We start from the raw sequence: 23954 nt of genomic DNA on the forward strand, positions 1-23954 counted from the left end.
GCTCACAGCCGCCTGTCCTATAGCTTAGTGGTCAAGCACATGCTTAGCATGCATGAGGACCTGGGTTCAATTCCTAGGAACTCCATTTAAAAAAATCTTTTTAAACCGTGTACACATGGCAGCCTGCCCTCAGCCTAGGGGGACTGCAGGGACAGTTTGCATGGGCTGAAGGCCCATGTGCCACTCACAGTGGCCCAGTGCACACTAGAACAAGAAAGCCCTCTCCGACAGCACTGACAGCCTTCACCAGCCAAGCCACCCTTGTATCACCGTCAGCAAAGCCCCCCAACCCGAGGGAGGCAAGAGCAGCGCATCTCTTAGGAGCAGAGTTGGGGTGCAGGACCTTCCCAGTTACCGTTACCTGCTCAGTCCACACTCATGGCAACACCTGCCCATGTGGCCCAGCGAGTTATCCAGGTTGATGGTTCTCGGAGCCTCCCAGACTCTGAGCTTCCTAGTATTGGGCACTAGATTTCCCAGTATAGTCATCCCTGTTTTGAGAAACTAGCCCTAAGTGTGTGTGCATGTCAGGGGGAGTGTCAGGGGCCTGGATCCAAGTATCTGCTTGACAAAGATTTGCCCTGTGACTGGGGCATGTCTTTGAGTATCCACTCCTCCCAGTCGAATGAAGAGAACCACCCCTGTTGTGCCCTCAACACTGGCCGTGGTTGGGAAGGGGTTTTGTGAGCTTCAGAGGCCTGGATGGAATCTGACCAGCCCACACCAGCCTCAGGCTGGACATGGACACGTGGAAAGGCAGGAGCAGAGAGAGAGGTCCTTTCATGGCTTCCTGGGGACAGAGGTCAGCCCACGCTGACCTCTCTTCTCCTCTGCCTTGGGCAGACCCTCCATGGGAAAATGCGCATCCTCATTGAATGTGGCCTGGGAGTTCAGAGTGGAGGAGCCTTTAGGCCCCCAAGGCCTTGAGGGACTAAATGACTTTTCCCCTCCTAACTGCAGCAGGTTGTCCTTCCCAAGCCAGGTGAGCCTCCCCTGTGCCTGGCATTAACCTCACTCTGACAGGAGAGTCTGTCTCCACCCCCACCCCCGGGGGCTGAGCTCCCCGGGCCCCGGTGCCCAACCTGGGTGCAGTTGGGTGAGAAATGTGAGAGGCAGGCCAGAGGCAGGGATGCCTGGGCCAATCCTGGCGTTCCCTGGGCCCTGCTCTTAAGGGTCAGAGGGCACTCACGGGCTGTCACACTTCAGTTCTGCCCTCCCCACCCCTGTCACATGCCAGAATCAAAACTGGCCCCACTAGGGGCAGGACCCTGTGTCCCTCAGATGGAGCTCTCGGTGGGGCTGTGCTGACCCTCTGAGACCAGGGACCCTGGGGGCAGGAGGGCAGGCAGTGGCTCCCCCTCAGCTGGGTCCCTAGGAGTGGGCCTGATCTCTCACACCCAGAGACCCCTTGTGGGAACCCGGTGCCAAAAGAAGCAAAACGAGAGCCTGTGTGACTATATTATTATTTATTTTCTGAATGTATAATGACATTCCAATTTCAAAGAGACATATGCGCAGAGCAGACAGATGCAAAGGTCCTGGTATGCAGCAGTCGGAACAAGACAGGAAGTGGGTCTGCCCTCCTCTCCCTCCAGCACAACCCTCGCTCCTCCCGGGCCCTGACCATTGCCCAGGCAGAAATGCAGAAGCTGGGAATGAGAGGGGCCGGTCTCACGGTCCAGGAAGTAGCCAGAGACATGACACTGGCTGCTAGGCCTGGCCAAATCATTATCTAGCTGTGGGTCCTTAGGCCTCAGTTTCTTTATCTGTTAAATGGGCTAGAAGTTTTTTGCTAGGGATAGGGAAGAGAGTGTGTGGATGTCCCGATGGGCCGTGACCACGAAAGGCCTCCTGGTGGTCCTGCTGCTTCTAGACACCTGTATATTGTGCGTCTCAGTTTTTGTCACCATCATGGCTATGGAACATGGGGAGACCTGCTCTGGCCCTGGTAGAACTGAATGGACTGTGTGGATGGCTCCCCATCAAACAAACTGTGCTTTGAACTGCCCTTGGGCTGTCGCCATAGCTACTTCATCAGGTCAAGACCAAACCTTCCCTCCAAATAAGTGAGGAGGGCAGGCTGTGGCCTGGGGAGCCTGTGTGGGTCTCCCTGCTGCCCCACATGCACCGATCAGGAGCTCGGGAACAAGGGGGACCTGTCCCTCCTCCCACTCTGGGACCAGCTCGGGGCTTGGAAACCCCCACTCAAGGATCCATCAGGGGCAACCCCCTCTGAGGGCTGATTCGAACCACGGTCATCTGTCCTCAGGCTTGATAACCTTCAGATGACCAAGTGCCCTTTAATAAACATACACTTGCTTAATAGTGACCTGTGTCTGCACGGGCAAGAGAAAGTGAAGAACCAAATAATGATCAGGGTGATGCAGTGATGGGTGGAAAAGACCAACTACAATTCAGTGAAGGAACACGGGCATTCCTCCCTCGCCCTCTTAAGGGCCTTCATTTTGCAACAGCCAGCTCTGTCCAGTCCACTGGACACTGCACAGGGATCAGCCCTGCTCCCCCAGGGATGGAGACTTCGAGAGGCTGGATGGTCTGTTGCTTTTCACTTCAAAACACATATGCCTGTGTACACGTGTTCGCAAGGACGTGCAGATACAGTGATACACTTGGCAAGTGGACGAAGCGGCGCTGGTCCAGACTACATCTTCCAGAACCTGCAGCGCATCTACACCCACAGAACCCTAGAGAGGAGTTCTCCCTGGCCCTGCTACTTTACAGACAGGGTCACTGAGGCCCCAAGATAGGGATGTTCCCAAGGATTGTGCAGCACATCCCGGGGTGGGGAGGGGGCGGCCTGGAAGCAAGTCAGGCCTCAAGGACGAGGCTTGTCTGCCCCCTGCCCCCACCACTGCACTTGCTGGAATCTCCTCCCCCTCAGAGCACCCTTGGGGTCAGGTGCACATTGCAAGACAGAGGGCCAGGCCCAAAGGCACGGAGCCATCACAGTGGAGCCCCAGGCACCTGCAGCAGATGAGTTGCTGAGCAACTTCGGGTGAGGGGGAGCTTTCTGGCACATCTCCTGTCACACTCTGAGGGGACAACTTAGCAGGGTGGGTCCCTCTCTTTCACCTCCTCTGTGACTTCAAGGGAGTGGGTGATTGGTTACTCTTGGTCCCCAGGAAGCCCTGAGGCCGGGAAACAGAGAAAGAGAAAGAAGGTAATAGAAACAGCCCCAAATAAGGCTTGACCACGCAGGTGCTGCGGATCTTTGGGAAGTGACTTTGGCCAGCTTGTCAGAGTGTCTACAATATGGATTTCGCCCCTCCCCTCCCTCCGCCCGCCCCTGACCCCCGCCCCCTACGTGGATGCCCGGGCCGGGGGTCCCCCTATTTGGGCTTCATCTCCACCCTGGAGTTGATGTCATCGGCATCCAGGTCATACTCCTCCACGTGGCCGCTGGTCCACACCTTCACGCGGTCTGTGAAGTCGCTGCTGCGCGGGGCCAGGATGAAGTCGTAGATGAGCACGGCCAGGGCTCCCCCAATGAACGGCCCCACCCAGAAAATCTAGAACAGAGCAGGTGTGCTCAGAGGGCATCTGACAGGGCCTGCTTCCGCAGGGACCCCCGCCTCACCACCCCATTGCATGGCTTCTCTCCCACCTGTGCCTGGGACAGAGAAGGCAGCGCCCAACCCCAGCATCCCCATTGCAGTGCCTCCCACAACTGGCCCAAGCCAGTTGTAGTGGGCATCTCCTTGACTCTGTGTGGCTCAGCTCAGCGTGCCTGGGATGGTCAGACAGGCCCCTTCTCCAGGGTGGCCACCGCCCCACCCCTCCCTAGAAGTGAGAGGGCCCCAGAGACAGTCTGGTGTCGATAAAAAGGTGGCCTGGAACAGAAACATCAACAGTTGGAACAGCTAAATCCACTGGGCGCTTACTCTGTGCTCGCTCAGCTCACAGGTGGTGAAGCCCTTTGTCCTGGGAGGGAGGCAGGCACTACCACACCCCTGTGTCACAGCTCAGGAAACCCAGGCGCCAAGAGGTGCTGGGGTGACGTGGGGCAGGTCTGAGCTGGGAGGGGAGGCTTGGCCTACGCTGCCTGAGGGTGAGCCCCTAAGACCCTTTGTCTCAGGTCTCAGTTTCCCAGTTTCCTCCGCCCTGGCCGTCTCCCAGAGCCTCCGTGATGGGAGAGGATATGGCAGGGTGGGGGCGGGCCTCCCGCCCACCCCCATGGGGCAGCCCCGCAATCCCTTACCCAGTGGTCCTGGAAGTTGTGCGTGATCACCGCAGAGCCGAAGGACCGGGCAGGGTTAATACCGCACCCCGTGTAGTCGATCTGTGAAAGGGAAGGGTGGATGGGCAGAGGGCAGGGGAGAGACAAGAAACAGATGCAGAAGAAAGAGGGTGAAATGGAGAGAGAGGAGAGAAGAAACAAGGTGACAATCAGACCCAGGAAGATGGTCAGGCAGTCCCTGTGCCTCCTTCTCCCAGGCAGCCAGTCCCCCCACCCCAAGGAATGACCCCTGCCAGGCCCACTCACTACCCTTGCCAGGACTCCCCAGCAGCCCCTGCCTGGCTGAGCCCTCCCCACCCATACCTGGGCAGGACCCCTACTCACCGCCAGCAGGTGTCCCAGGGCCACAGACAAGCCGATGGCAAGGGGCCCTGAGCCCGAGAGGTCGCGGCGCCTCCGGTCGGTGGTGGCCAGCACGCACAGCACCAGCTGCAGGGTGCCGATGATCTCGATGCCCAGGCCCTGCCCCGAATTCACGCCAGGGGCCAGCTGTGGGGGGAGGGGCGGCGAGGCTCAGTGGGCAGGGCAGATGGGACTGTGTCCCAGGGCCCGCAGGCCCAGGCACCACGGCCCAGACCCTCAGGGCACTCACAGCCCATGTCACATCATCCCCTGGCTAGGCCCTGCCCAAACACATACACCCGGTAGTGGCCATCACGGCTTGTCCCCTCCCCACTCTTGTTAACGAAGCACCAGCTCAGCCCCTGGTACCTGCCCAGACCCACCTGGTACCTCCCGAGAGGCCAGAGGCCAGGGGTGAGGTGGGGCTTCCATGTCCAGCTACATCCAAACCAGGGTACCCTGGGGGTATCGAGGCCATAGTCAAAGGGGGAGCCCCAGACATGAGAGGAACTGGTCAGGAACTCAGGGACAGTCATAGAAGAAGAGAAGCAAACGGGTGGGAGGGCCTAGCTGGAGACATTGCTTCTTATTCCAAAAGTCTAGAATATTCCATCCCCATCCCCATCCCCTAGGGAGGGTCTTCCTCAATTAGCTGGCCCCAGCTCCCTGTGTCCCTCTCTCCCTTGAGCCCCCAACTTCCATCTCCTTCCCTACCTCTGTCTGTCTCTCCCCTGATCCAGTGTCTCTCGCCCATTTCCTCTGGGCCCTGCCCTCCCTATCTGCCCCCTCCCTCTCCCTCCTGGCCCGGCCCCCACCCTCTCTCTGGCCGCACAGGCCCCGCCACCACTGTCTGGCTCCCGCTTGCTCCTGGGCCACTTTTAGAAACATGACTCATGGAAAAAGAAGGGAATGGGAGCTGGCATGAGGTCACCGGAGCCCTCCCCTGCAGCAGCACCAGGGAGACCCCTCCCCAGGGAGCCCCTAACCACTCCCTGACATGGGGGTCCCAGGCCAGATGGGCCCACACAGGGGAGCTGGGCCACGCCGGCAAAGGCCCACTCACGAAAATGCCTGGATGTGCCCACATAGGCTGCCTTCACTGAGACAGGGCTGATATGTCCAAATAAGACTGAACTTGAATTCTCATCCTGGGCGGTGGGGTGGGGGGTGTCTCCAAGGCCGCAGGACATTTTGCAGAATCCTAGGTGGGAGGCATTCCTCCACCATCCAGAGGTTTTCTCAGCCCCACCCTGGGGCCATCTTGTAAGAACAATTCTCTTCCCGCCTTTGTCTGTGGCCCTGGGTCACAGGGAAAGTGACTCACATCCCCTCCCATGTGTTGCAGCCCCAGCTCTGGGCCTTTGCTGGCCGACCCCAGGGCTGCGGCCCCTCAGCTCAGCCAGCCCTCTGGACAATACCCAGTTTTCTTCCCACTCCAATGTGGGGCCATGGACGCAGGAACCCTGAGTTCAGGTCCTGACTCTCCTACTTGCTGGCACTGTGACCATGGTCTTTCTCCTTTCCTGGTCCTCAGTTTCTCTATCTGTAAAATAGGTCTAATTTTCCCTGCCCACTCTCTAGAGCAGCCAGAGGTTCTAAGGCCATGGGACTGTCTTGGGGCATTTGGAAAGGGCTGCAGAGGCAAGAGGGATCAGGATAGTTGCTGTGGCTTTGTTCCAGTTCTTTCTCATCTTATCCCCAGGATGGGGGGACAGGCAGAAGGGGAGGGGCTCTGCTGCACAGGAGTGTGGAGATGGGAGTGAGGCCACTTGGAGCCGGGATAGGCTCCATGGAGGCAAAGCTGAGGATGCCAGGCTGCTGGTACCAATGCCCATCATGCTCACACCTGCCTCTACCCTCCATCCTCAGGAAGTTCAGGGCTCCTCCTCCCACTCTCTCCTTTGCTCTCCAGGGTGGCCTAATTGCTAGCTGGCAGGAGTCCTGAAACCAGCCCTTCCACACTGGTTAATGGAGCCATCGCTCTAAGTGGCTCCTGCCTCACACTCCTAGTCCCCATCACACCATTCTCACAGATGTGGCCCAGGAAAGCTCACCTCCTCCCCTGGTTCTTAACCAGATCTGAGCATCCCAGTCCCTGCTCTGCGCAAAGGCACCACTTTTCATGCAAAATGAGGAGAGCAGGGGGCCTGGTGCCATGCCCACCACTCTGAGTCCTCAGGAAGTGACCACCTGCCCTGGGAACTCTAAGATATACTCCTTCTGGGCTGTCCAGAGCCTTAAGAACTTGACTGCCCAGAACCACATGGGTTAGCAAACTTTCTCTCCCCAAACCCATTACCACCAACACCACCACCACCACCACCACCAGCAGGAAGCCTCCCCTGATTGCTTCAGTGTCTATGACCACCTCTCTTTCAACTGCCAAAGCACTTGAGTTACTTACATCTGAAAAAAAAATTGATAATTCAAAATTGGAAGGCATAATTAAAGGTCTGTTGAAACTTGATGTCCAGAAAAGAGCAAATAAAAATTCAGACCATATGTTCCTGTTTACAACCTATTAAATTGAAGCAATTGCTTAAATAGAGCTGATTCCAGTTATAGTCACTTCTTATTGAAAACAAACAAAAAAAATTGTACCCCCAGGTAGTTTTGCCCAGCGCAGGTCTTACATTTCACTGATGAAGGCTAAAAAAACCTTAATGATCAATTTTCTCAACACAAGTGTAAACAATAGAAAAATCCACACATATGATCTAAATCGTCAGAAAGATACAAACTCCATTTTTGTATCAAACCTATTGAAGCCCACCCTCAAGGCCCATCAGCTTCAGGCAGATTTCTCACGTCACTGGCTAGAATTAACTTCCTCTGCCACTCCACCGGGCCCTCACTGAACTGCCGCAGCTCTTGCATGGAAGTCACCTTCCTGCCTCCTGTGTGGATGCTTCAGACCTCTGGCCTGGGAGCTCAGTGAGGACAGAATGTGGAGACCTTCTCATCTCCCTGCCCAGACCTCAGAGGGGACCCTCACTGTGTGGTGACAGAAGTGGCCGATGATGCTAATTTTCTAGCACTTCCACCCTGGCTTCAAGGAGGCTCTCTGGACCCAGGGCTGGTTCATTTGCTTCTAGCTGGGAGACCACAGGCCAGTCACTGGTCTCTGTGAGCCTTGTAGGGCAGCCCGTGCAAGGCTCTGTGAGATGACGGATTAGAGGGCCAAGGCCCAGGAAGGAGACAGCAAGGCCATGAGCCCTGCTCTGGGGTGTGTGCCATCGTACTCACAGGCCAAGGCGCTGGCTACCTACAGGCCTAGCCACGGGTCCTAACTGTTCCCAGATTGGACTGAGGAGCTGGCAGAAGATGCTGTGCAGCTGCCAGCATGTCCCAGGCACTAGGGTGGCACAGGACTGACCTCTCCAGGCCATGGGCCTCCAACCACCCTCCCCTCTCTGCTGCCCAAGGGCAGGTTGACCAACGTAGCTTCCAAGGCCCAGGGACCCAACTTAGCCTGGGCACCCTGGGGTCCCACCCTTGGGAAGCAGCAGGCCCGAGAGCTGCCTGCAGCTCTGATGATCCACTCTCAAAGTACAGGGGAGAGGAGACATCGAGGCCGGCCCCACCCACTCACTGCCTCCCAGTGAAGGGGACTTCAGTGAGCCCCCCGTGTCACCCTCCATGAGTGTTCATGTGTGCACGTGCCTCTGGGGATCCACAGCTTTGTGCGCCTCTGTGTGTCTCTGTAGATCGGTATCTGCAGTATCTTTGGGTGACCATGTGTGTCCAGGTGTGACTCTTTCTTTTTCTTTTTCATTAGACATTAAGAAGTTTATTAGACAACAATCAAATGAAAAGTCTGTCCAAGAGGTTTAAGTTCTCAACCTGTATGCAGTAAATAATATAGCCTAAAAATAAATGACACAAAAGTTGACAGAATTACAAAGAGAAAATGATCAACCTACTACCAGAATGAAAGGGTTTAAACAACCCTCTCTTAGAAGCTGATGGAACGAGCAGTCAAAAAAGAAAAGTTGCACAAACAGGGAGGATTTGAAACACACAATTAACAAGTTTGACTTAAGGAAAATCAGGTAGGCCCTGCACCTCCAAATTTGAGGATATCCCCTCTTTTTCAGCCCCTATGGGGCATTCAGACAAACTAGTCATGTATTGGCCAGATGTATCTCAGCTCTCTCTGAGGACCCCTGTCACACAGGGTGCCGTCTCTTACGGAGGTACGCTCCGTGTATGTTGGGAGTGGGGGTCTCTGTATGGCCCTCGATGTCTGTGTTGTGTGTCTTATGGCATTTCTGAGTGTGTCACCCTGTCCCTGTGTGTTGCACTCCCACACACAGCCACCACTACTAGCTGGGGAGCAGGCAGGAGAAGGGAAGGTGGCCCCCGTGAGTAAGAGAGAAGCAGGTCTCAAAGGGCCCTTTATTTGCTCCCAGAAGCCTTTCCATCTCCCTGACAAGAAACAACACACAAAGCAATGGCTTCCTCCTTCCCTCCCTCCTTCTTTTCCTTACTCCAGGGCAGCCCCACCCTCCTCCCAGGGAAATGAAAAGGGTCCATTGAGAAGCCCACATGCCACCCTCCTAGGGTCCCAGGGCCTGAGAGGGACCACCCAGCTTTGAAAATGTGCTTCACGTGTGTGTCTGTGTGCTGTGTACCACTGCGTGTGTGAGAGTGTGTGAGTGTGTGTGTGTGCGCGTGCGTGTGCGCGTGCTGGTGCAGCATGAGTGCGAGCACTTTGGAGCAGCAGAGACAATCAAGAGCTCGGAGGCAGGAGGCTGGGGGAATGGTCCTGCCCCGCCACAATCTGCTGGAGAGCCTCGGCACGTCTCCACACCTCTTTGGGCCCTGGTTTCCCTATCAGTGAAATAGAGGCCTCAGCCCAGATTCTAGTCCCAGACCATCTCCAGATTCCTCCCTGCCTAACTTGGGACTCCTGCCCCCAAGATCCACGTTAACCGCCCTGCCAGGACCCTAAGTGCAGGATTCCCACACGGCCATCTGAACCGCTGGTCTCAGCACGGCACAGAGCCTGTTACAGGACCTCCCGCCCACCTGTAACTGCCAGGTGCCCCAGAGCAGCCGGCTGCCAGACAGATCCTACTTGCACACCCTTGATAATAGGCAGCTTATTGACTCCGAGGCAGCCCCTCTCCAATTAAAAAAAAAAAAAAAGTTCCTTTTTACACTGAGCAGACACCTGTCTCTCCGGGTGTCCTGACAGTGGCGTTTCAGCACTGAAAGAAGTGCTAAAGGGAATGCACATTTTCCAGCCTTTTCTTTGGTTTGGTTTGAGGTTTTCAGCCTCAGGATGTGCTCGCTCCCTGGACTGTGGCTCCCTGGTTGAGTGAAGACAGCCCTTCACCTGTCCCCCTGGGCACCACTATGGGGAAAGAGCCCCTGGGGACCCTGGGGAGAGGCCCTGGCTGAGGGGACCATGATAGTTTCCTGTCCTCACCTGCAGGTGTGCGGGCCCAGCCTACATCCATTCAGGAGACGTCAGACTCACGGGTGCTTCCAGAGGGCAGGGACGGCGGCCCCTACGGAGGCTCTCCCAGCAAGAAGGCTCCCTGTACCCCAGGAAAGCTTGCCCAAGACAGTCCCCAAGGAGGGGCAGGGGGCTTGTTTGACCTGCCTGGGGTAAGGTTAATGGAACACCTGCTGTTGGGTGTTCTAGGGTGGGACTCTAGGGAAAGCGGGGAGCACTGGGAGTCCTGTGCTTGGGTTGGGGAAGACTGCATGGGACTGGCCTGCAGGGAGCGAATGGCTCAACATGTGAGGGGAGGCTGTGACCTGGGGTGAGGGGTCGAGGCGAGTCCCCTCAGACTGAGGGACCCCAGTGGGCCATGTCCCTTCCCAGAGCATTGCTCCTTCAGATGAAGGCTCCCAGGGTGAACGCTGGTGAGGGCCAGGTGCTAGGGTGGGCAATGTGGGGCTGGCAGGGCCGCTCTGAGGCCTCTAATGGGGGAAACAGCCTCAGAATTTTCCGTGGTAAGGGAAGTCTTCACCGCAAAGCTCCTGCCTCTCTCTGAGCCCTCCCCCTCATCTGGTTCTGGCTGGAAACAGTAATTATATGTCCCATCTGTGGCACCACCACCCAGCACCCAGCCCCCTTCCTGGGCAAAGCTGTTGGAAAACTCTGCCTTCCCTTTCCCCAGCCCACCCCCAGCTCCGGGGGGAGGTGGAGAGCCCTCAACCCTGGAGGAACTGGCCACACCAGGAAGCAGGAGTTAGGGAACAAGCAGGGGTGCTTTCACACTGTGGTTGGGGAAACTGAGGTCCGGGAAACTGAGGAATTGGAAAGACTGGGGCTAAAGTCAGGCCCAGGATGCAGCAGGTAGCAGCAGTCCCCAGGGTCAGGCCCAGAATCAAAGGGGCTGAGAAGAGACCCCCACATAAGCGGGGTGTGCACTCTGCCTGAGCCCTCTAAGGGGCTGACATCACAGGGTCTGAAACAGCCTGGCACCCAGTCCCTTCTAGGATGCAGGCAGACACTGGCCTGAGCCCTCGCCACTCTCCAGAGCCCCAACCTCCCACCGCGACCCCCAGTCAGCCGCACCCCACAACTCCCAGGCCACACCCTCATCTGCCTGGAAGCCCGTTCCCTCCCTGAGGTCTCCATACTCAGGCTCTTGTGGCACCTCCTCAATGAAGCCTTCCTGGCCCTCATCACAGCTCACAGTCAGGAGTTCCCTGGCTTCCCTGACACCCCTTATCACACCTGCCTCCTATCCCTTATCAAGGACAGCTGTGCATGAGGCTTATCACACACGGGACCATGGGCTTCCCAGGGCAGGAAATCAGCCGACTCAGCCCCGCATTCAGCCTGCAGCAGTGACAGTCATATTTACAGGGAACGTAGGTGAGCGAGCCAGAGAGGGGAAGAGTGAAACCAGCCAGCGAATGGTCAGGATTCCCAGGTTCACGAGCATCTTCCACTTTCAGGAGCCCAGCCACACCTTGCTATGTCCCCATTCCACAGGTGGGACCTAAGGCTACACAAGAGGTTCCTTGCATGAAGTCACACAGGGTATTAGAGCTGAGCTAGGGCATGGGCAGACCCGCACCAACTCCTGCCTCTGAATCTCTCACTCTAGGAATAAAATTAGGGTTTGGCTCTTAGAACCAGCCATGATCCTGCAAGCAAGACACAGGTCCATGGTCCCTCCGGAGCATATCGCAAGCCCTGACTCAGTGAGGAGGAGAAAGTTGTCCCCACCATGTTCCCGGGGGACACCCCCTGACTCACCCCAACCACTTCCTGCCACTTCTTTCCCTATTTTCCTTGGAAATCTCCATGCCAACGACTGGCCCCACCCAGGTTTGGACCAGGGTGGGGCCCAGGACTCAAGGGGCTGCACACGGGAGCCTCCCCCAGAGCCGGGAGGAAAGAGTGTGTCACCTGCTGCACAGACTGATTTCTGTCCCTCGTGTGGCATTAAGGCCACCACCCAGGTCCCTTCAGATCCCAGGTCCAGTGTCTGCCGGGAGCCCTTGGGGGCGAGGGATTTTCTCTGTTCTTCAGCCCAGGACTTGTGCTTCTAGGATCCCAAACTTCCGTGGTGTGGACAGGGCAGTCCCTGGGCCCCCACCGCAGCACTCAGTGCCCTTATGTTCAGCATGGTCCCTCCTGGGCTCCTCTTAGCCAGATCCTCCTGGGACGAATGATAAACTCAAGTCCACAGAGTGCACTTGCTGGTAGTACGGGTGTGGCCGAGAGATACCAAGGGATCTAGGTCCCCTCTTGGAGCCTCAGGCTTCGCAGCTCCAAGGAACTTCAACAAGTCAGCAGCAGAACTGACTTGAACTCAGCTTGCCTGCTTCCCCAGCCAGGGCTGGGCCCCCACCAGGCCGCCCCTTTTTCTCCCCTGACTGCAACCCACCCAGCTTGGGTACTGGGGTGACTGAAAAATGGAGGCCAGAGAGGGGAAGGAACACTGAAACAGAATGTGGCCAGATCAAGATGGCACAGAGGTGCCCGCCCCCCCGTATCTGCCTGGGGTGCCCATGTTGGAGGGCAAGTCCACCAGCAGATGCCTGTCCTGCCTGTCCCTTGAGAGGGAGGGTCAAGAGGGGGCCGGAAGCCCTGGGCAGAGCCAACCCCTCCCCTAGGAGGATCCTGGCCCCGTGGTGGGCAATCCCTGAGGCCACTGGCTCTGCCGCCACCAGAGAGACTGAGGCCTGGAGGGACCCGGCCTGCCGGAGCTCTGTCCCTTATACCCACCATGACCACATCATCCCTGACTAAAGTCTAAACTCCAGCCCTCAGGGCTAATCTTCAGTCTTGAGCTGGGTGAGGTGTCACTGTGACATAAGAGGTGCTAATCCCTTCATGGCAAGGTCGTGCCAGCTGCCCTCTGCACCAGACCTTACAAGCTGTAGCCCCAGAAGCTGAACTTTGGCTGAGAAGCAAGAGGACATCGCTTCTCTAATCACCCACTGCTGTCTCTGTTGGGCGGTTGGCCAGCTCCCTTAGTGTCCCCACACCTGCCCGCCCTGCCTAGGCCCTCCCGGGGTAGACCTGGTCTGATCCTCTGTTCTTTGCCTCTCTCCCTCTCTCTGAAAACGCCACCCACCCACACCACCACACCCCCTGGGTGCTCTGAGACACCCTCCAGGCCTCACTCAGCCTCTTAGGCCAAATTTCCCCCTGCTGTGGCCCAAGCCAGGTCTGAGTTTGCACTTGGCTGAGGGTCTGGAAAAGCCCAGGTCTGCGACAGCAGGCAACCCTGCCGACGGCCAATTAGCTGTGCTAAGCAGCCCAGGAGGAATTCTTTTCCGCCGCTGCCACCCAGTCGCCCACATCTGCTTATCATGAGTGCCCCCACGCGGGGCCCCATTCAAGCCAGGAGCAGTGGGCACACACAGGCACACGCTCACCCCACACACGCTCGCACGGCAGCACTACCAAGCTCACAGACACACTTCCAGAAATAGACACACACGGGAGTGCCCAGCTTCCGCAGGCTCGGAGACTCATGCCAGCATCCACATGCACACAGCCGCTCACACACACAAACACACGCGCCACACCTCTCAGTTGGCCACGGAGAGTGGAGCCCAGACAGGCGGCGAGATGTCCCTGCCTGGCCCCCTCCACTGCTGTCATCCAGGAAAACCACCTGCATAGTGTCCAGAAAGTGTTTTCACCCCCATCTTTGTCCCATTCCCGGGAGCAGAAGAGCAAGAGGAACTTTTTCCCTTGAAGGCAGTTTGTTTGGGGACCTGTGTGAATGTGGGGCTGCCGGGAGACCTGAGTGGTCCCCCAGGAGCGTCCGGCTCACACAGTCCCAGATTGGCTGCAGGTACGCCAGGCATGTGGAGCAGGGGGGCTGGGGACAGTGGGCAGAGGTCCCCCAGGGCCCAGGCTGCAGGGGGAAGGTGCTGCTGCACGGACGGGGCTGAGGGGGCCAAGAAATCACAGCTGAGGGGTGAGGAACTGCTGGCCCGACTGCGAGCTGCCTCCAGGGCTTATTTCCCACAATAGAGGCCCGCAGGGGACGTTGGCAAGACCATTATGCCCTGGGTCTCAGCTTCCCACAGTGCCTGGCAGAAAACAGGTTCTGGACTGCAGGCATAGCTGAGCTCCAGTCCCAGCTCTGCATGACCTCCAGCAACCTCTTGTCCTGTCTGTTCCTCAGTGTCCCTGTCTGCACAGTGGGTGGAAGGATGAGACCAGTAACATCTCAACACCGTTCTAGAGGCCCCACCGCCCAAGGTCACCCCACTCACCGCATTGAGGCCAAGCGAGTTGCTGGGCAGGGAGGAGGTGATGCCAGAGAGGATGGCAGTGGCGACGATGGCCCCCACACACTGGGCAATGATGTACATGACCGCCCGGAAGACACTGATCTGGCAGCTGAGCAGGAGCCCCAGTGTGACCTGCTGGGTTGAGGTGGGCGCCGCTGATGTGGCCCACACTCTGGGCCAGTGTGGCGATGCTCAGCCCAAAGGCCAGTGACACCTTCACGTTATCCTGGACCGCACCTGTCGTCTGGTTGTTCTTCACCGGGTACTGGAAGCCCAGGGCAGTGCCAATGCTGATGAAGATGAAGAGGATCATGGCCAGGAACTCGGCCACCACTGCCCTCCAAAAGATCTTCTTCTTGAACTCGCTGGCCATGCTGGCAGGGGGCTTGGCTTGAGACCGCTGCCTGGTGTTTGCCTCCCTCCGAGAGCTGAGCCACAGCCTGGGCTGGGCCTATTTATAGGGCCCCGAGGTGGGGGGGGGGGGAGGAGAAGGGGGGAGCACAAAGGGAGGAAGGCCTCTCCTTGCTCCTGGCCCGCCCCACACCGCACGGGCCTCCTCTCAGCGATGGATGCAGGCACAGCTCTGCTGTCGGCCTGCCAACTTTTTTTCCCTTCCTCCTCTCTCCCCTCCCTCCCTCTCTCCCTCCGCCCTCAGCCCTGCCCAGCCTGAGGAGGCAGGCAGGAGGCAGCCACTGCTCTAATAGGCTTTGGGAAATTCCTCCAAGTTGGCCCCACTCAGGGGGCCAGAGAAATCCAGGTGTCCCCGCCCTATGTGCAAAGCTCAGGGGGTGCCCAAGGGCAAAGCCAGGCACTCCTGATGAGGCGGGGTGAGCGGTTGGCCTCAGCAGGTGGACATTGCCCTCCTGAAAGCAAGCAACATGACCCTGCTGGCCTGGCCCCCCCATCCCACCCCGAAGCAGCATTAGTCTGGAGCACAGGTCCAGGGGTCCTGAGGGGTGGTCTGGACCTCCCACATCCCAGCCCAGGCCTGGCTACTGGATATCACTGTTGGAATGTCCCAGAGCCCCTAGCCCCACTGGCCAAGCCTCAGTTGATGGGTGCACAGAGGCATCAGAGAATACAGAGAGCTTGTCTGTGCACCACCCTCCACTCTGTGGTCAAGGGCAGGCCTGAAACAGGCAGGGATGCGGGAGACCCCCCACTCTGGGAGACCTCAAGCTTCTGGAGCAATTTGAGCAAATGATCTCAGGGCCAGTGCGGGAAGATGCAGGCAGGTGAGGACTTTCCTCTCAAGCTGGCAGTCCGCTGGGGAGATAGGAGGAAGGATAGCTTAACCCAGAGACTGGAAGACCCAGGTGGAAAAGACGAGGAGAGGGGAAAGAAGGAGGGAGCACGAGAGGGAGGGGCAGAGAGACACGGACCCGAGAAGGAAAGAGGAAAACGAGACAGACAGAGAGAGGAAGAGACAGAGAGACAAGGAAGGACAGAGAACTATGATCAGCGCAGAAGTGGAAGTGAAAGAGATAGGTCCCCAGGCAGAGACACAGAGAGAGCAAACAGGGTGAAGAGACAGCTGGAAAGAGGGGACACAGGACTGGACCCAGAGGCAAGAATGGAAAAGAGAAAGATGAGTGAGCGGAGGGGAGGTGGGGGTGACCAGACAACGCCCCCAGCAGGGGGCGGGGAAAAGGCTGCTTTGCAGACCATCCCCACACCTCAGCCCCTTCGTCCAACCTGTGCCCCGTGTGTCTCCAATCCAGAGGCCCTGCGGCAGCCAATAAACTGAGCAAGAAACTGGACTCTTGGGCTAGGAGGCCGGTCAGGAACCCCCAGGACCAGTCCACCAGCCTGCTGCATGTTATTCTGTGGGAAGAGGAGCCAGGCGGGGCCCTGGGCAGGGCCAGGCCCAGAAGGGAGGGGCCTCTCTGGCCCTTCCCTCCCTCCTCCTGCCTGCCTCACCATAACACTACACTGAAAGCTGGCTTCTCCCCATTTTACAGGTGGGAAACTGAGGCCCAGTGAGAAGAAAGATTTTGAGTTCTGTGTGTGCCAGGGGCAGGGCAGGGATGAGCACATGGATCTTGTGCCTCCTGTCTAGAGGCCATCTGCAGAAGATGACAGCAGCCCCTACTGGCCACCCTCCTGCCTGGCTGCAGAGCACACCAGGGCCACCCTGGCCCCAGTGATGAACCGCCCAGGGACCAACCTGGTGTTTGCCGGGAGCAAAGGCCCCGCAGGGGGTGGAGGTAGACAGAGCTATGCTCACCTGGGCGCACCGAACTGTCTGTAAGTACAGGACAGAGTAGACGTGTGGATGTGCGGCAAGGAGGCAGAGTGGATGGCCGTGAGCCCTGCCAGCTCCGAGAGCCCGGGTGGCCGGATAATTGGTGCCTTATTAACCATCCGAGAGGGAGCTGGCCCCGCTGGGCCACTTCCCGGAACCTCCTCTACATCCTTCACTGTGGGAAGGCCTGGCTCAGCTCTCTGTGCCCCGGGAGGCTCCTCACACGCTGGCCCGTGGTCCCATGGTCTGATGGCAACCACGCCCCATGGTGAAGGGTTCTCTGGTCAGTTCCGGGGCCTTTGACCAGAGCTCCCTCCACGTGGCGGGGATGCCCTCTCTCTGAGGCTTTGGTGGATGGCCCTGTTTCCCCTCAGACCAGACTCTGATGGCAGGGCTGCGGTGCCCCTTAGAGCAGGACCATCCCTTCAGGCCACAGGCTCCGTGATCACTGAGGGACATACTCATTGTACCCCTCCTTCCCCCTCAGTTTCCTGGCCCTGCTGACCCTCACACCTGTCCCTGCGCTCTGCTGGGTGCAGGGACAAGTGCTGATGCTGTTAGGTGCTGGGGCCCAGTCAGGAGGGCCTGAGGAAGGCAGCTGGGGAGAGCTGGCACTAAGCCCACAGGGGCCACTGGACTCGGGCATGGTGTTGGGGTGCATCACCCCAGAGACAGGAATCAGAGCCTGTGTGGGCCTGTGTACCCTCCTGGGTCCACAATGGTGTCCATGGGCCAGGTCAGGATCCATGCAGCAGAGGACACATGATGTGCCACTATGCATGAAGGTAAGAGTCACCTGGGAAGGGCTCCCTTATCCAACAGATATTTACTTAGTGCACGTCATGTGCCGAACACTGCTCTGGACACAGAGACATCTACGAGCCAGACGGCCCAGCTCCTTGTCCACCTGAAGTATACATTCTACACCTGAGCCTGCAGGCTCTGTGTGGGTGACTGTTGGGGGGCACATGTACATGAGTGTGTGCTTGCCAGGGGCCCATCTCCTTCTGGAGCAGGGCAGGAGATGGGGAACAAGGGGTTGTGACATTTGCCCAGGCAAATGAGTTACCCACTGGCTTCAGAATGATATGAGGACCCTCAGGGCAACATCCCCACCACCTGCCCCTGTGTCTCCCACCCCCTCCCCGGGCCAGCAATGCCTCGGCCTTAATGTCACCATTATGCGCCTTCCTTTGGACAAAGGCATTGCCGTCACCAGGAGGCGCCAGCAGAATGCAGGCATCTCCAGAACAATGCCCACCTCATTCACCTACTACCTCGCACAATGCAGAGCGGCCTCTGTGACCATGACCTGACCATTTCAGCGGGGAAAGGGGAGCACCAGGCCCCAGAGGGCTCCAAGCCGCTCCACCTCCTTCTCCCTGGCCTGCCACAAATCCAGGCCAACCAGGGAAGGAAGGAAGGAAGGAAACAGCCTTTGTCTGACAGCCCGTCCTCATCACAACCCTGGGAGGCTCAGATGGCAGGTGATTTTCCAAGGAACGGCAGAACTGGGATTAGAACTCAGGGACCCGTTCTCTGTCAGGAAGGGCCCCTGACGGGTCTGGTTACCAGATGGAAACCCCACTGTTGGCCTAGGAGCAAGTACAAGGGCCGGGCGAAGCTGGCCCCAGAGGCACTAGGATGGGTGCAGGGTGGGAGTGAGAGGACCATCTTCAATTTCCCACATGACTGGGGTGGGGCAAGGAAGGTGTGTGTGGGGAGCGAGCACTGGGCTAAGAGTGGGCACATGGAGAAGCTGGGAGAGGCCAGAGCCACCCCTGCAGCCCCACCAGCCTGGGAGCTTGGGCTCTGAGGAGGGCACTGCCTCCACCCAGCTCCCCCCACAGTGCGGCCCTCCCAGGGGCAGCGGCGTGGGCCCAGGCTCCAGAGCCCACAGGCCTGAGCCAGGCTAAGCAAAGGAGGGTTGCCCCCCTCCCCAGCTCCTGGGGCGGGGCTGGAGGCCATTCAGGCCTGGGCACTGTCTGGCCCTGCTGGAGCAACAGTCTCAGTAATCGCTTTTCCAGATGTGCCTTATTCCTGACGCGTCTGCGAGACCGGCATTCCAGTGAGAGCTGGCTGTTCCCAGGGCCATCTGGTCCCAGTCCCCACCCGGATCCAGTGGGAGAACCTCAGTTTTGTCCAGAGGTGGGCGCATAGAGCCTCAGATGTTGGCCAAGGATCCAGACCTCGGGCTGTGTGGGGAGAAGACGCCCATGGGTGTGGCCGTGCCTGTCACTCTTAGCCAGAAGCTTCTGTGGAGCACAGGGCAGAGGGACCGAGGGGAATGGACCCGCCCTTCTGGGCCGGACGGGGATTTCCCACCCGCAGTCTGAGCTGTGGGGAACAATGACTTCACTCCCTCCAGGAGGACCACCGGGAAGATGGAGTGTGAGACGGGAGGGGACTCAGACAGCAGACTGGCCAGGACCGTCAGCTCACCAGCAGCTGGATGAATTCCCCCAAATCCCTCAGGCTTTTCTAAATCACGGCAGAGAGCACTGGTGGAGGTGGCAGTACAGGACAAAGTCCCCGAGGGGCCTGGAGAGGGTGGTGAAAAACCGCTGGATGCCCCCTCCCAGAGAATCCCTCTGCTGCCTCTGGCTCTGCCCCTCAACAGGGCACTTGCTACCATCCCACCCTGAACTTGACCTAGGAGCGGCCAGCCCTGGCTCTAGGCCATCCAGATGGGGCCTGTCTGTGCCCGGGAGGCCTGGGCCAAAGCAGGATTTGGCACCAGTGTGGAGTCACCCTTCCTGTGAGGCATGGCCACTCCCCTCCAAGAGGGAGAAGAGGAGGGACCCAGGCCCAGAGCACAGAGACCAAAATGGAGACTCAAACTCCTTGGCCTGTCCTCAAGACTCTGCACTCATCACCCCTACGGCACTGGCCAGCACCCCTTCCCAGCCCCAGACAAGGGCCCAGGCTCCTGTGCCCCGGCCCTCTGTCCCGGGATGTTTGCAGGTGCACTCTCCCTCCTGCCCAAGCAGCCTCCTTCCTCCGCCTTCCCAGCTGCACCAGCCTCCCCCAGCCCTCCTCCAGGGCAGCACCCACAGTTACAGCCGTGAGCTCATCCCAGCCTGGGCTGTCCCCTCCTGACCCCGTGGGGTGAGGCTGGACCCAAGGGCAGGGCTTGGGTCTTCTCCTCCCCGCTCCACCGTGCCCCCAGCAGAGCCTAGCATGGGCCTGGGCGTGGCAGGGAGCTCATCTTGGAAGCATCCACTCTCTGTCTGTCCAACTCCCCGGAGAGACAAGATACCCACCTCTCAAAGCATGTGAATTCCTCCCCGTCTAACAGATAACTGCGGGCCATTTAGGCGTCACACGATCCCCCTTAAATCAAAACCGGATTTAGCGGGGCCACCGGTGATTCACCAGAGGTGGAACAATTTAGTAATTTTCTAAACTACTGCCTCCCGTTCATCTCTCCTCTCACTGCCCTCATCCCCACCCCTGCCTGCCCTGAGGCTTGTTGGGCGGGGGGTGGGGCAGGCAATGTCAAACCTATCTTTGGAAAGAAGGATTTTCTATTTTGATATTTTACCAACTCCCCAGTAGCAGCCCCTGCTTGATGCCACAGAGGAGGCAGAGAACAGGATGGGAAAGCTTTCCCCTGCCCCGCTGGGGTCTGGGGTCTGCGAGAGCGTTGGAGAGTCTGGGCTGGGTTCCCAGGCCTGAATGGGGTGCCCTGAGGACACAGCCGCCCTCCCCCAACTCTGCTGGGACTGGAGGAGGTCCTCTGAGAGGGAGTGAGGTCACGATCTCCCCAGCCCTGCCCTTCTGGCGAGAAGGGCGGCATCTCTCACTTCCAGAAAATGCTAGTGGTGGTATTTGTCCCAAGCTGCCGACCACACCCTTGGTGGGGGGAAGGACCAGGGGCTCCACCTGGAGCCAGCCTCGGCTGGATGGGTACCTGGAAGGGAAGTTGCTGCTGGAACATTTCCTCACCCTGGGCACCCACGGGGCACTCCCCTGCTCCTCTGCCCTGGCTGCTACTGCAGCTTCAGCTTGACTCTCCAAACCCCCTACCACTTGCTGCCCTGGTCCCTCAAAAATCTCCCATATTTGCCTTGTTAGATCATAAAGCATCAAGACTTGGGAGAAGGGGGTGAGAGAGCGGGGGATCTGATGCCCTCATTTTGCGTGTGGGGAAATGGAGGCTCAGAGAGGTGAGGGGACGTGCTCGGGGGTTTTTGGTGGGTCAGGGTGGAGCCAGAATGGTTCCTGCCCAGGCCTGGTCTGGCAGCTTCACCCAGCCTCTTCCTCCCTTCTCTCCTGGACTAGAGGCCACCTCCTCCTTGCACTCCAGCAAAGTCTCAGAAAAATTCCCAGGCAGCCAGAAGGTATCTTTGGGGGAGCCTGCCTTCTACTCGCCCGTCCCCAGGACCTGACATTTTCATGTCTCCCAGCAGGGCCTGAGCCACTTCAGCTCCCCACCAACGCTGTAGTCCCTGACATGTCTCTCCCTGTGGCTCCTGGAATTCTGCTCACTTTTTGAGGCTTCTCATGTTCCCCTCCCCTCTTGCACCCCAGGCCTCACCCAGGGCCAGCATACCAGAGGGAGTGTTCAGGTGTGAGTGTCCACCACCATCACAAAAGCCAAGGGCAGTGCCAGGGCAGGGCTGGAGACGGGCCTGTGCCAGCTGTGCTCAGACTGACCCTTCCAACCAGTAAGGTGTATTCTTGGGCTGGGCTGTATCCCCAACCCTCTCCTCCTTCATCGTGGGTCCCCCCTCCTTCTTGCCGGCCCTGCCAAGTCACACCTGGCCACAACACAGGGTGCCACAACACAGGCCAGGCTGTCCCCTTCCTCCTCCCCTGACAGTGACTGGACTTGCATGCATGTGCACACAAACACAGGGCAAGTTCTCACACACGTGCACACACATATGCATGGACAGTGCACATGGGCACACATGCATATACATGCAATGTGCACATGTCAATGTGCATACATAAAACATGCTGCGCTCTTACAAACACCTGTGTATGCCCAAATACATACACCTGCAGGTGCAAACACATCCTCACACGTACAAATGTGTGCGAACACACAGGCCACAAACCCCTGCACCTCCAAAACCCTCTACCATGTATATACTGTGGCCCCTGCTGCCTGTACCCTGACCCTCGGGACCTCTGCACGATCTCTCTGGCACCTCTGAGCACTCACAGCTGGGGCCACCCATGCTGTTCATAATCCAGGGGCCTCTCCCAGCTTCTTAACACGAAGCTGAATTTAAACAGTGAAGGGGAGGAGCTGTGGGCAAAAGGAACACAGTGGTGGGTGTTTCCGTAACACCATGCCTTTGTGATTCCTTGCTTGGGGACACTATATTTATTGCTACGTGTGACCTAGCCTCTCTTCATCTCCAGATGGGACCCCGTCACCCCAGGTGGGGATGAGGACTGGGTCTGACCCAGCTCTCTGCTCACAGCCAGGTAGGGAGCAGGCTCAGGTTGCAGGGCAGCTCGGGGAAGTTTTCAGAGGTGATGAAACCAGCCATCTGCCAGCCCACCAGCCAGTGTCAAGAGGGGTGTGCTGGCCCCCACAGAGCAGGGATGGGCAGGCCAATTATAGGACGCCCTTCTTTCTCTCTTCGGTTTCCTAGGATGTCATGATGCTGTGGGCTGGGGCCAGTAGGGGTAAGTCTAGGAGGGTGGGTGGAAGTAGGCAGGGCTGCTCTTGTCACCATCCACCGGAGACCCCTCCCTCCGTGGTCCAGTCTGGGGATTCTATTCATGTGAAGCCAACATTCCTGGAGCCCACAGGGCCAGCAAGATCATCTCACACAGGCGGATCGCTGTCTTGCCTAATGAGAAAATGATGACATGGCCCCCTGCCCCGGGGCCCTTGTGCTCAGCCAGGCCCTAACTCCCCAGCCCCCAGCGCCAGCAGCCTCACCCCAACACACACACCTCCTGCTCTGTGCTCTTGTTCTACAGGTATGCCTGTCAGTCCTAGGAAGTCAGCTCACAGGGTGCCCATGCGGTCCCCTCCAGGGACCTCCTGTCACCAGGACTGGGCACCACTGAACTCCCAGAGTATTAGACCATTAGGACAGAAGGACCTTCAGGTTATTAAGACCCTATTGCACAAAGGCAAGCTGAGGCCATAGACTAAAGTGGCCTTCCCAATGGCATTCACAGTGAGCTAGCCTCGACTTAGCACCTTAGCTAGGTGGGCACACGGTGGGCCAGGAAGGACTCGCTGCCCCCACCGCACACACCCGCTCCCCAGGCTGACATCACTGGGACCTCTGAGGAGCCAGGGCTGGAGGGGTGGGGGCTGCAGGGCCTTAAACTCAGGAACCCCAGGTCCCTTACACTGATCCTGCCTCTGCCCAGGCCTGACAGAGGATAAACACACTGCTGGCAGCAGGCTAGGGACGGGTAAGAGGTCCTCCCGCAAGCCCTCCTTGTTGAAGAGCCAGAAGCCCTGAAAGGGGCCATTTTTTTGAGGCAGTCAGCCGGGAAAGAGGGGCCCGCCAGGCCTGTCTGCATTTCCCTCTCACCCCCACCCTACCAGTCTAAGCACAGGTGGGCAGAGGAGGAGACCTAGACCTCAGGTTCCCAGGCTGTTTGGGGGACCCAGACTTACAACTACAAGGCAGTCAAAGAAGGACCTGGGCAAGGTTACGAGCTGGAGGGGAGGGAGCAATCAGTGAGGGCAGGAGATATCACAGAAGCCTTTCTGGAGGAGGAGGACTTTGAATCATAGACTATAAGGATCTGAAGGGATCACAAGGGCTGCCTAGCATCGCATATCATCGGACTCAGGAAGGTCCTTAATATCATCGCTGCCAAAGGGGTGTGACCCCCTCTGTGGGTACTTTCCCCCGGGAACCTCTTATGCGCACATTGTGGGACAGCTCTTATGGTTACAGAGTTGCTCCTTATATGTCACTTCCCAGCAATGATGCCACCTTTCCCAGTGCTGCCCTTCAGGGCCACAGACCAAGTGTGTCCCAACCCCAGACCAGCAATAGCTCTTTAGAGCAGAAGCGGAAACTTAAGGACTATTTTCCAGGGGCTGCCACTTCTCAGAGGGGCCATCCCCAGGTCTCTCATGCCCTCTGTGCTCCTGCTTCATCCTGGTGGCAATGAGGGGCCCAAGCCCAGTAAGATCACGCCAAGACAATTCCATTACCCCAGGAGTGGCCAGGAGCAGCCACTGCTGAGAGCCCACCAGTGTAGGAGGATGACCTTGGTCCATGAGGGAGCAGATAGTTGGTTCATGGAGAGTCCCACACACTTCATCCTACAGCTGACAACCCAAGAGGGCTCCCATCCCATACCCCTCAGTGATCTGACCCTGCCAGAGAGCAGAAGTGAGGACCACAATCAGAGCCAGGGCTGGTTTGAAGGGGTGGGGTCAGGCTT

The 23954-nt window shown here is 58.2% G+C and overlaps 1 protein-coding gene across 1 annotated transcript; it reads right to left on the reverse strand.

Moving 5' to 3' along the window:
- Window positions 1-1447: 1447 nt before the first annotated feature.
- On the reverse strand, window positions 1448-14887 carry AQP1 (aquaporin 1 (Colton blood group)). The gene is given in 5 exon segments (XM_006187734.3): window positions 1448-3530; window positions 4220-4300; window positions 4583-4747; window positions 14309-14458; window positions 14460-14887. Coding segments are annotated over 5 exon segments (816 nt in total). The 5' UTR covers window positions 14700-14887; the 3' UTR covers window positions 1448-3350.
- Between the last annotated feature and the right edge of the window lie 9067 nt (window positions 14888-23954).

This window comes from Camelus ferus, chromosome 7, assembly GCF_009834535.1.
Source record: "Camelus ferus isolate YT-003-E chromosome 7, BCGSAC_Cfer_1.0, whole genome shotgun sequence".
NCBI lineage: Eukaryota > Metazoa > Chordata > Mammalia > Artiodactyla > Camelidae > Camelus > Camelus ferus.